This window comes from Triturus cristatus, chromosome 3_2 (assembly GCF_964204655.1).
Source record: "Triturus cristatus chromosome 3_2, aTriCri1.1, whole genome shotgun sequence".
In the NCBI taxonomy this organism is placed as follows: domain Eukaryota; kingdom Metazoa; phylum Chordata; class Amphibia; order Caudata; family Salamandridae; genus Triturus; species Triturus cristatus.
In genome coordinates this window covers 1,164,625,739-1,164,639,285 of record NC_140584.1, presented here as the reverse complement: position 1 = coordinate 1,164,639,285, position 13,547 = coordinate 1,164,625,739, and the positions used below count along the sequence as shown (strand labels likewise).

The following is a 13,547-nucleotide window of genomic DNA, read 5'->3' as shown; positions in this document are numbered from 1 at the left end:
GCCCTGGGCCTCACCTGGGTCCTGGCGGGCCGAGCTCTTCCGGGGGTACCGTGCGCGCTATTTATGACTTGCGCAGCCTCCTGTGTCGGATCGGGTTACTCTGGCACAGACGATGGCCTGCACCCTGGCACAGTGTCCCTCGCCACTCTTTGGGCGGCATGCACACCGCGTGCACAGAGCGGGGGAACTAGAGGCACGGGTCCGGTGGGAGCTACGACTAGACGCCGCTCAGGGAACCAGCTAGTTAAAGCTTGCACGTGAGGCCACCCTGGTGCAGAACAGCACCATGGTGGCCTCACGTACAAGCTTTAACTAGCTGGCACTGATGTTGCGAGGCGTGTGCATGACGGTGTTAGTGCACACATCCGTCCGGCTGGAAGGGGGATAGAGGCGCTAGACAAAGGAACAGGCCACCTTAAAGATGTGTGCAGTGATCAGTGCCACATGTGGTGTGCGGCACACGACAGAGGTAACAGGCCACGGGTTACAGGTGGTGGCTGGTGTTGCACAGACCAGGAGTGTCCGTGTAGCACTGGTGTTTCTACTCTGCAGACATGCGGTAAAGTGTCTTCCGAGGCGCACAAGTGTGCATGTGAGATACGAATCCGTCATGTGCCGAATGTGGAGGGGAGGCTGGCACTAACGGAGTCGGTGGCTTTTCACAAAGATGCTCATGCATGTGGGGGGCGGAGAATGAGCCCCGTGCAAACAGTGGGTGAAGAGGTGAATGGGGATTATTATTTTTTTTTTTTGGGGAAGTCTAAATAGTCAAGTGCCCTCGGCAGAGTGCGCGAGGGCTAACATGCTGGCATTCCGGGGACGAATGATGGTGAAGTATTCTGCGCTGCGCTTGAGCAGAAGTGGTCTGTGCGCTTCTTTTTGCTGTCTTGCACACTCACTAACTGGAAATATTCAAGTGATTGCATTTTATTCTGACAACAGAAGTCAGAAACACAGAGGCAGTTGCTGCCCCCTGGTTTTATCGTGTTTCCCAGCTCTTTTGTCCGGAAAATATGTATTAACTTGAAAAAAATATTTCAATTTACCATAGCGCCAATACAGCCTCTGCACTGGCGCAGCGCAGGAGACGCCACCGGGTGTCATTTGTGGAATTACACCAAAGACTCCTGTGCAGTGGTGGAGATGAAGGGAGGTGTCCTGTGCGCTTCAGCAGGACATCCACAGAAGTGTGCTGTTCGGTGTGTGACGGCACAGCAAAGGGCTGTGTGCAGCGTGTGAAGAAGGTACAGGGGCGTGTGCTATTTCGTAGGTAGAGAGCGCAGGACACAGTTCCGCAGGGAGAGGGCACCTAGGGAGCAGTGAGATAGGTTACTAGCAGGGCACAAGTCCAAACAAGCATTGAAAATGCAATAGGTCTCACCTTTAAACAAGTTAAAGCCATTTGCTTTGCTAATGGTATTCTATAGCAAAGCAAATGGCTTTGACTTAATGAAAGGCGAGACCTATTACATTTTTAATGCTTGTTTTTTTAAGTTCCCCCTACTGCACTTTCACTTTAATTGCAGCCGCGTCCCTTTCTTTGGACGTGGCTCGTCTTAAGAAAGGGTGCGGCCTCTATTAACATAAAAGCGGACATGGGGTGCTTGTTAACAATAAAATATTTGCAGTGCAATAGGTCTCGCATTTGCAAGAATTTAAGCTATTGTTTACAATGCCAATAGCTCATACTCTCTTAAATCCCAGATTTATTGCATTGCGCACGCTTGTTTTTGCAGCAGTGAATTTTTGAGGCTCAGATATAAGAGCCTTGCTTTACGTATTGTTGCAATTTGCCAGTTTGACATGTATGGGATGAAAGGTTAGACATCTTCCTTTCAGTAAGGTAAATTCGTGGATTTGTTCACTAGTCATGGTGTGGGGGTGGTATTTTGTTGTCATAATATTGATGGCTACGACTAGTAATATACTGTTGTACGTGAAACTAATGAACGGTAGGTGCAGTACTAGGACCCTATTTTACTTTCTGTTTGGACCTATTGACATTTTTAGAGGTTGCATTCTAAGTTCTGGACTCTTGATTTTAAGGAACAGTTTTGGTTGCATTTTTTCTAAGGAAAGTTATGTTCACTATTCTCAATATATATTCGTATTGGACAATCATTTTCCAGGTTTATTCCTTCTAGTCCTTAAGTTCTAAGATGATAGACATCTTTGGAAAGAAACACATATTGGCAGGATAAATGTTGATTTTTAATTACTATTTGGTGTGTTTTTATGAAATAAGGGACCTCAATTTAGAATACATCTGATGAATTCTATATATGAACATCATAAAGTACATTGTGTATTGAACTGTTGATTATCTGATCAATAAACTGTGGCCTATTGAATAATGCTGCGATGATAGGCTGATCTTGAAGTTCAGTTACCACATTGTTCCCCCTCACCCACTGGCCTGAATCTTTGGGTAGGCCCAGCAGAATCTTCTTCTCAGTACTGCATCCTCCCCAGACTGCTTGGTACAATATTTGTCTGCACTTAGCAGGTCCTGGCCTCTATCTACCAAGGCTTTGCCCACAGCTCCTTCTGCTGAGCTAGCCTGTCTTCAGTTTCAGTCCTCTGCAAAGGGGCAGGTTGAAAGGCGGCCATCTTTACACTGCACCTCTCCAGGTGTGTGAAAGAGTGATAATTTGTCTTCATTGAAGTCAGGTGGACACTGGAGGTAATATAATATGTGAAGTTACTGGTGATGTCATTTGAGGATGATCTGTGATATGTATGAGCATGCATGAGGGGGGACTCGTGTATCTCTCTGTAATTTATGAAGTTGTGTTTTGTAGGCTTTGGATTGCAATGTTCATTAAATTGACGTTTTTATGTCAATACATATGTTGCAGCCTAGTGAAAATGTATTTGTGTATTTGCGATTCAACGAAATTACAATACGCTAAATCTAAAAATAAGTAAGCCCTCCATCATATTCTAAAATTAGGTAAAGCGGACCAATTAAATTCACTATCTGTTTGATCCCATTTTCAAGAAATGTATGCTCTTCATACATTTCCCGTGCCCTTCATTTATCTCCCAATAAGCTGAACATTTTTCTCTTCCAGGGTATTATCGAAGGCTACTATTGTCCTTCCGCGGCTCTAATATTTGGACACTGCTGATAATGTCCATTTAAATAGCCCGGGCAGATGCAGTTCTTGTTCAACCAGGATTCCAGTCTGTACACAAATTCTACAGGCCTTTGCTTTTTTGATTATACAATTGCATACCCCCTGAGCTCTAATGCTTGGTTAAGCATAAAAGTAGTCCTTGAAAATGTTCATTACACAGAAAGTTTTGGGGGGCTGATCTCTGTATGTTTTAAGACCTATTTCCCACTCTTAATATCATTAAATAACTTTAGTTTCTGCTTCCTAAATACGCCCCTTATACCTTTCTTGTGAGCCAAGTTCAATTCCTCATAATCAGGAGTCTGGACCTAACCCGTCTATAATCCATATTAATATAAACGAAAGGTAAGTATCTGTCAAAAATTGTTTTTTTGAAATTTTTATTGTTGTTGCTAATTTCTAACCATATTGCGCCTTTTAGTGTACAAGAACCCTTGTTTGTAATATAAAAATACCTTTTAATAAATCAGCATCATATAAGACACAACATTTCGAACCCAAGCTCCAAATCAACTTGTGGACTGGAGTTTTGTAAATTGAAAATTCCGTCTTTCGGTTACAAAATGCCCTAGCCAACCATTCTCCCAGACAACTATGATATGGGCGAGAACAATACATCATAGAACATGGAAGCAGTACTTAATTTGAGCCGGTGGTTTTCGGTGCTCTGCACCGGCTCTTATTTGTCAACACCAGCGCTTGTCTGCCACATGGTGGCAAAGGTCTAATTTAGAGATGAGCAGAACAGTTAAATATTATTTCAATATATACATTTAAAAAAATTACAATTACCTGCTGCGCAATCCGTTCTTATAGATTTGGGGGCCTGGGATAGTTGGTTAGTAGTTGTGGTGTTGCGATCATTGGCAGCATAGCAGGGGCAATGTGTGGTGTAAGCTGCAGTGGTCTGCTGATGAGAGCCCTGGCACTTATTTTAATTTTATTTTTATAAATGAAGCACTGCATGGTAGTAGTAGTTCGTCTGTCGGTGGCATTACTGCTTGCCCCACAGTTGGGAAGAGCAGCTTCGAATGGAAAAAGTTAGAGATATTGCTTTGATTTTAAGCTTGTTTCTGAGCTTTGTGCCTAAGCGTTCAGTCTGTCTGCAGATACCTGTACACAGGTACAAGGCCTTGACACATCTAGTTTATTGGAGTCCAAGTGTCCGCTGCACACAACACTTCTCTTTTCTACAATCTACCTTTGTGTTGTCCTGTGGCTGTTATTGGCACACTGTGAGAAAAGAGGAGGGGTTTGTGCTGACGTTAGGCACAGATCTTCATTCCACCGTCTCCATTTCCAATCTTAACAGAAATGTATGTATTTCTATAAAGCAACGGTATTGCTTCCAGTAGAACAGGTGCAGTTCCCCCACAGTACTCTTTCTCCAAAAGACCCCCCCCCCCTTTTGGTACAGTTGAAAGCGCGGGAGAGATTGAGGGAAAAGCCAAAAACTTTCTGATTTGTCTCCCAACCTCGTCTGAAGCCGGTCATTTCACTTGGCAGGATGTCACCTGCCCCACACGTTGTAAATGAAAATATATCACTGTGGTACTTGCTATCCCAGAATGCCAAGATTTTATGCTACTCGCCAATGCTGAGAAGAGCTGGTACTCGCCCTTTCAAACTAAAGCACTGTGGGGCACTCGGTACCTGCCCATTCAAACCACTGGTCGTAATTCCTCCAGTAACATCTTCGCTAATCCCTTGACTTCTTCATGCAGCAGTTATTAATCAGTAGCTCGCTGGATCACCTTTTTAGGTCTCGTCTACGCAGCGCGCATGCGCTGCATAGGAGAGGACCTCTTGGAATCGATCAGCTTTTTTGCCCAAAAATGTGCTCACTTTGCATTGCTTTCAATTGCAACGTGTGGACGTTTGGCGTTTCCCTTGCGTGAGCGAGCTTTAGCGACATCTGTTTGTAATTATCGTGCTCACTCCCACAAGGTAAACGCTGCGTGTCTCTGCTCTCGGCCGCACTCCCCCCACCCCTCCCACTTGGTTATTATTGTAGGCGGCCACTCCCCTTCCTGTTTGCGACGCTCGCAGGGGCCGTTGTCTTTATGCGCTTGTTACATTTAGATGGCGCAAGGAATCTTTGCCTGTTGCTTTCGCTCGCGGTGGGGGTTGAAAGAGCTTCTTCTCTTAAAATCAGACTATCCGAGTCGGGATGACCAGGGAGGCTAGACCGATGTGTTTTTTTCAGCATCCCATGATTGTCTTGTTTTTTTATGCAGATGTCTATAGCATGAACTCTACCTGAAGGTATTGGAGAGCTTTACATTAGCTCCGGTTACGTTACACAAGGGCACATTAAGGCACGGGGAGATTGTGATCGGCAGGCAGAGCTGCTCGGGAGGAGCACTTGAGGCAGGCTGGCACAGTGTTTTTTTTTATGCAGATTTCTATAACGCGAACTCTAGCTGAAGGGTACTGGAGCGCTTTACATAAGCTCCGGTTACGTTACACAAGGGCACATTCAGGAACAGGAGATTATGTGATCAGCAGGCAGGGCTGCTCGGGAGGAGCGCTTGAGGCAGGCTGGCACGGTGTTTTTTTTTTTTTGTTCAAATTTTGTGTGATTTAGGCTCGTTTAGTTGTTTTGGACGGACGGGTTGCCCAGTAATTAACACACACAGACAGGCACACACAGACAGGCACACACAGACAGGCACACACAGACAGGCACACACAGACAGGCACACACAGACAGGCACACACAGACAGGCACACACAGACAGGCACACACAGACAGGCACACACAGACAGGCACACACAGACAGGCACACACAGACAGGCACACACAGACAGGCACACACAGACAGGCACACACAGACAGGCACACACAGACAGGCACACACAGACAGGCACACACAGACAGGCACACACAGACAGGCACACACAGACAGGCACACACACACAGGCACACACACACAGGCACACACAGACAGAGACACACAGACAGAGACACACAGACACACAGACACACAGACACACAGACACACAGACACACACACACACACCTCTTCTCCCCCCCCCCCCACCCCCTCCCCTCTGCCAGAAACCTCTGTGCTGGTCTCCAGGACTGTGTACAGTTTAAACTCGTTCACTGTGATGGTTTTACTCTCAAGTTGTTCCTATCGTTTTCCCCTGCATCTACTTACACCTCACAATTAAACCGAGTATTGAAAGTTGTTTTAGACCCGCTTGGTTGGTCAAATTCAAATTGTTTTTTTGTGAGGGGAACGTTGTTTTGAAAGAACCGTGGCTTACTGAGGACGCTCCACTGCTTATCTTTGCTTGGTCTAATTTTGCATGGTTCTCGTCTTTACGCACCACGAGTCTCCTATAGATTAAGAGTATCGCACCTTGCAGAAGCAGAGTGTCAATGTCTTAATTGATTTTCGCACCGGGGAATCATGATGTTTCTTTGAAAACATCAACTTTTAATCCTGACCCCCCGAGCATCGCACCCCAGTGGACTCTTGGGCCCGCAGATCTCTGCTGTTCGTAAATACACTGGATTTTTGCATTTGGAAAGAATGCCCCAACCCCCCTGGAGCTCATCCGCCCAAAAAGTGGAATGCACAAACATGAAGCCAAAACTTAAGGATAAACACATGGTCCCAAAAGCGAGACCTATTGGCTATGCCAATGCTTGTTTAGGTCTTCCAATAGACCTCTTTAGCTGTCAATTGCAGAACCGTTTGGTGGGGCAAACCGTGTTTTCCCCATGCAAATTTGCCTAGGAATTTTTTTTAAGTACTAGAGAGAAAATTACTGAATAGAATTGGACCAAACTTGAAAGGATAACAGGTCTTTACTCAAAGTGTGCTTTTGGTAATTTAGTGTTAATCATTCAACCTTTCTTTTAGGTTTAAGGTTCAAAATATGGCGATATCTGCACAGTTGGTCCAGTGGGAGCCCTGCGGTACTACTTTTGTACCACGTATATTTAAAAAAAACAAAAAGCATTCTGATTAGCAGAGGAAGCTTTTTTAAGTGTCAGGACCGAGCAATGTGAGTAGCTGGCCGCAACAGGAACAGAAATGGTGCGGCTGTCGTTTCTGCACTCTGGGACTTTGTTCCTGTGTTTTGAAAGCTAAAGTACAAGGGGACAGGGGAGAGGTACCAGGCACACTGGCCCTTGTGGGGGAGCACCTGAGGGTCACTGCCCTCCCCCCCCCCCCCCCCCACCCCCACCCAAGGGGCCAAAGTAAATTGCAAAATGTAGTGCCACAGGTCCTGCGATACTCCCACGGGACGCAGCACACAGCCCCCTGTCTGGTTCCTCAAGACCCTCGCAGGAGCCTTGGCACACAAGACCACACCAGCATCAACAATTGAAACTTGCACGGTCTCCTATTACTGTGGGTGGCTCTTCAGCTGCGGTACCGTCAGAGTACAACTGTACCACATAAAATAAAATTTAAAAAAACAGAAGAAAGTGAGGTGGGGGTCTGTGGACGGTTGGCCTTCTGCAGGGAGTTGGCAGCAGGGCCAGTCCGTAGACCACGCTGCACATGGCCTAAAGTTATGTTCAGCGAGGGAGTTGGGTGGCACACTGATATGGACTCATGATAGCCTGGACACATTGATATGGACTCATGATGGCCTGGACACATTGAGATGGGCTCATGATGGCCTGAACCCAATGATATGGACTCATGATGGCCTAAACACATTGGGATGGGTTAATGAAGGGTGGGACACGTTGAGATTGGCTCATGAATGGTGAGACACGTTGAGATGGGCTCAGAAGGGTGGGACACATTGATATGAGCTCATGATGGCCTGTACACATTGAGATGGGCACATGAAGGATGGGGCACGTTGAGATGTCCTCATGAAAGGTGGGACATGTTGAGATAAGCTCATGAAGGGTGGGACACGTTGAGATGGGCTCATGAAGGGTGGGACACATTGAGATGGGCTCATGAAGGGTGCGGCCCGTTGAGTTGTGCTCATGAAGGGTGGGGCACGTTGAGTTGGGTGCCTGTAACACTGTGGCACACAGATGGCTTTCGAGGGGGTGAGTCATACTGAGAAGGACGTATGAAGAGTGTGGCATATTTTCATGCTCACATGAATGGATGGGGCTCTTATTAATGGGGTCCTGAAAGAAGTGTTTGCGGTGGTCGTCTGACAATGGTGGGAAAGGTTGAAACGAGTGTTAAAGCAGAGGAGAACATTTTGATTGGTGTCAGTAGGGGTGGGGTGCTTAGAGATGGGCATCTGAAGAGGGGGTGCTTCGCGAGGGCATCTGCAGGGGTGGGTTGAGTTTTAGCTGGCTTCTGATCCAATCTCTTGTTTCATAATAACCAATGCCTCCTTTCTCGTTGCAGGGAACCAGTCGGTAAATTTGTGAGAGCAAACCCTGCTGTCTACTATGTGTCCTAGTGAGTATTGCTTCTGCGGCTTGTTTGCGTCTCTTATGTTCTCACCTGTGTGCGTTACAGTTGGGGGTTGCTGGGTTTGCTGGGTACAATTCCTTTAATTTGCTTTCATTGTTGGTAGTGGTTTGCGTTTAGTCTTTTATTCTAAGCACTCGATATTTTTGCAGATGGGGGAACCCAAGAATATGGACATAATGTGATTGACTTGTAAAAGTGGACAGCGGCTTGGTGGGTCTGGTGTTTGCTGCTAATTTTAACAGACCAGCCAACTTCTTAAAAAAAAAAATAGATGCGCACAGCCTGAGGAGGCACATTTCAACCCTTCCCCAACTAAAAAAAAAATAAACACCCGCTGACGTTTCACACCCCAAAATTCACATCGGCTGTGCAGGGTCTTGAAACACTGGATTCCCACTCTGCGGAGGGGTTTCCAGCTAATATTTTGTGCCAGATTGTGAAATCAGCTCTTCACTGGGAGACTGTATGAAGGGTGCGCCATATTGTGTGTCACACGGTAGCACCGTGTGAGTTGTCACGTCTGTTGGTGCTAATCTACCAGACATACCGGTTCAGTGCTGCATGTGGGTGGGTGTACACTGGCTGTCAGTGCCAGTTCCCTTTTGTGTATGTTGAGTTCCAGAACTTCTTGCCAACAGACAGTACCAGTTCTTGTGGCACCTGTTGTGTTCACATTTGTGTAACTTTAAATACCATGTCCATTGCATTGTGAGCCACTCTCTTACTGCACACCCTTTGTTGTGGATCAGGAAACACCATCAACGATTGGGTATTGTGTGTTGCTGTTTGTGTGAGATTAGTAGAAGATTGGTTTGCTGTTCGGTTTAGAGGAGGTTGTGTAATTTAGTGTGAAGTTGCCCAGGGTGAGACTGGACTGTAGGCAGGGCCACTGAATTATGAGATTCTGCAGCCAAGGTCTTTTTCACATCATTATGGATGTGCGACAGAATCCATCATCTGATGCATAATCTGCAGATTAAAAAAAAAAAAAAAGAAATTGTATTTCAAACGGATAAAAAGTTACAAAAAATGTGGCAACTTGTTTGCGCACTGTGGAAGCCACTTCGCAAAGGTTAGCTAGCCATCTTTCAGTTGCTTATTTCTGTATTTGTTTATTGAACTGGTACTAATAGGTGACATCTTTACCACCAGAGTATTAACATGTTTAAAATAATGAAGTAATACTGGGCATTTAAAAGAGTGCAGCATTACGCTGAATAGTTTGCCTTTTGTTACCGCATAATTTAGTAAACACTGCCACATAACTTCCAGTTATATAGGAAAAATATACTATGAGGTGATGATACATAAGCACAATCGCGATATAGAGGGTTAGATAATGGCAGAGCGCGAAGGAACCACTAACACATCGATTACGGTGTAGTATATTTTATGGATTTTTAAAACTATACAGTTAGGAGTAAACATAATACATCAAAACAACATTTGTGCATAGTGTCCCGAGTGACAAATGGAACCTAAACCCAAGTGACAATGTGAATATTAAATACGAGGTTTGCACATTTGGTACAAGTCGACCATTATCATAATTCCATGTGAACAGCAGCTAGATACAGTGATATGTGCTGGGGAAATGGTTCGCTTCTTCTGTATGTCGACGGCGTTTCGACCCTCAAAACAAAGTGGGGTCTCTTCAGGACTATTGATGAAGGGACATCTGAATATATGGTTGCGCATCCTTGTGAAAATGATGTGCCACACGTGAAGAAAGGAGGAAAAAGGTTTACTCACATGAGGACCCGTCCGGGTACTCAATGTGAGGACAGGCTGTCCATCCAATGGGGTATGTAGGTGGGCCAGAGCGGCTCAATTAATTATACGCCACAGCCGTAGCGTTGTAGAATCCCTTTGTGGATTAACAGTGACAATGCACTGAGAGTATTTCTTGATAGAAGAATGGAAAAGCGGGACAGCGCTCTGCGTGTAGATTCAGAAAAAGCCGCGTCAGTCTGCTTGATCGGGTACAATGATCGAAACGCCGTCGACATACAGAAGAAGCTATCCATTTCCCCAGCACACATCACTGTATGTAGCTGCTGTTCACATGGAATTATTATGATAATGGTCGACTTGTACAAACTGTGGAAACCTTGTATTTAATATTCACATGGTCACTTAGGTTCCCTTTGTCACTTGGGACACTATGCACAAATGTTGTTTTGATGTATAATGTTTACTCCTAACTTTGTTTAAAAAATCCATAAAATATACTTCACTGTAATCGGTGTTAGTGGTTCCTTCGCGCTCTGCCATTATCTAACCCTCCATATTGCGATTGCGCTCATGTATCATAACCTCATAGTATATTATTCCACAGGAACCATTGTTTTTCCTATATAACTATTACCCTGGCTCCCTAGTAAGGAGGGTTCCCCTGTTTTTTCTTGAAGCATAACTTCCAGTGGCCCTGCCAGTAGGGCGACCCGGCAGTGCCCGAAGGTCTGACAGGTTGGGCTGTTTGTGGGCCTTTTTTATGATCTAATGGGACGGTTTTGACTGTTGATTTCCTGGATGTTAAAACAAACATTGCCTGCACCAAGCTCAAATCCATGCTGACTTCCATAACTTCCAAAACACTTACACAGCGTGTCTTTCAGTTCAAAACTGCCACCAGTTGTAAACATCGGTCACTTTTTTCTTAGGTTTCTAATTCACTAATGGGGCCACACTTACTGTGGTGCTCAGGCCCATCTTCAGTCCCAGCCCGGCCCCTAAGGTGCAGTGTGATTGGCCTTGGGAGATCTTGTGGAGTCTTGTTGAGTTTGCCTTTGCTTTTCTAGAGTAGGGCACTCACCATCATTGCACGTCAATCACTGTCGGTCACTATGGTGGAAAGGTGTGTAAATTGCAGATTTATGGGGCGGTTCTGGGGTGTATGCTACTGTGGTGTGTGCCAGTGCTTTTGGTTTAGCAGGGATTATGCCATATCTGTGCCTTTCGTGACGTAGTGTGTGCTTGAGGCTGTTGAGGCTCTGGTTAAGGGTGAGCTGCGTGAGGATGGTGTCTTGCGACTGCGTCTGCAATTATGTTGAGATTGTTAAGTGCAAACAGTGCTAATAACTTTCCGAAGATGTGATTGTGGGATGTCTGACAAGCAGTGGGATGTCTTGACATGCAGTGGGGTGTCTGACATGCAGTGGGGTGTCTGACATGCAGTGGGGTGTCTGACATGCAGTGGGTGCGCATGTCTGATTGTGAGCATGTGTAGTGAGTCTTGGGTGCATCCTACAATTTGTAAGCCAGGACTTGTGCACATGTGATGTTTACCAGTTTCCTGGAGAGAGGAAGTGGAAGCAGTGAAAGAGATACTCGGGTGGAACGCGCTAGTCCTGCGTGCCTGGAAAGGCTGTAGCCCCACGCTCTCCCCTCCTCCAGTGGCGTAACGAAACTTGAGGGGGCCCCCCTGCAAAGTACATGGAGGGGGCCCCCCATTCTCCTCCCCAGTCAAGAGCCCTCAGGCCAGCGACCCGCCATACTGCAGGGGCTCACCCCAGCCATAAAAAAAGGATTCTGGTTCCTCTATTGGTCACATCCGCCCTGTCATCGAGCGATTTACATACATCAGTAAATGCTGCTGCGCCCTCCAGCAAAGTTACATAACACTGCCTCCAGCCGGCCCACCAAACACATCCTCCAACTTGTTGGCCCACCTTCAAGTGAAGACCGCTCAGTTAACCACCTCCAAACGCAGGTCACTTCCGTCGTGCCTGCTACTAACGCATCCATTACACTCTACCCTCACCCCTATGAAACCCGCAATTATGCTTTTCTGCCCGCCTTTAAAACCACCCCTCGGATGTCACTGCAAACCTGTGACCGCCGCCTACTGCTCCCCTGTCCATCACCCACAGAAAGACTGATGACCGGTCACCATCTAACCACTGCCTACCAGTAAAGACAGAGCCTTTCAGCTGCTGGCCTCCCCAATGCCACTATGGAAGTTTTAAAAATGTTGAACAATCTCTGCAACTGACCACCTCAAAACATTTCTTCCTGCTAGCCTATACGGCATCAAAGCCGTTCCTGCTACTTTTCATCCTCTGCATGATGCACACAATAATATCAAATGTACAAAGTGTCCGATTTTTGTTTCCTCACGCCAACATTAATTTACACTATGTACCCCACTAAACCATACCTGCTGTCAAAGGCAAACCAGATCCCATATGTAGCACCAGTCAACAAGTACCCCAAGGACAAACACCAGAGAGAATGAGCGATTCATGAATTAAACCTACAGTGACAACGTAGCATTTCCCCACCAACTGTCAGCCTAGCGAAGTCTGCAACCGCACAGTAGCCATCAATACCAGCAACGTCTAAAGCTCATTTCCACTTACTTTCTTTGGCAGCTCCTGATACATATACGTATGCCTTCTGGGCGCCATCTACCACAGACCACAGCATTCTTTGTCTCCCTAAGACTAACCGAATGCTGTCGGTGAACGCTTCTCTTCCCCCTTCCTTACTAATAACTAATGGAGGATAACGAAAAAAATATATAGTATTTTCTTATGCAAATAGCGTATCAAGCACTTGCTGCCCGCAGTCCTCACCAGATCCACACAAATCAATATTCTGCTATCGCACCATCCTGTCACCCCTATTATTATCTGAAGATATTTTTTTATCCCTTCCTTGAACTGGGAAAAACAATACTTTGCACAAAAACAAGTCCCTTTAAAACCTTTGCTACTTACAGACTCGCAAAGCACTTCCTTGTTTTACTAACTGTTGTAAAGCAAACGGATAACTCATTCTAGGATTGGGATTGTTGTTTAGAGGTGTGGAAGTTAGTACTGAGACATAGGATGATTTTTTGCATACACTCGTTCTTCCCTGCATGCGCACACAAAGCAACATTACAATTTAGCTAAACAAATTGTTCAGAAATGTACCGCAAGGTAAAGAAACAGCCCAAATTATTTTTACAAAGAAAAATAGACAATCGTCAACGTTATACCCCATAAAA

General features: G+C 45.7%; 1 protein-coding gene across 1 annotated transcript in view; it reads left to right on the top strand.

Moving 5' to 3' along the window:
- Nucleotides 1-13,547, top strand: part of TMBIM1 (transmembrane BAX inhibitor motif containing 1) — a 233,355-nt gene that overhangs the window by 156,831 nt on the left and 62,977 nt on the right. Inside the window, exon 5 of the mRNA XM_085650023.1 lies at nt 8,486-8,539. Coding sequence (XP_085506149.1) covers nt 8,486-8,539 — 54 coding nt within the window. The remainder of the gene's footprint in view (nt 1-8,485; nt 8,540-13,547) is intronic.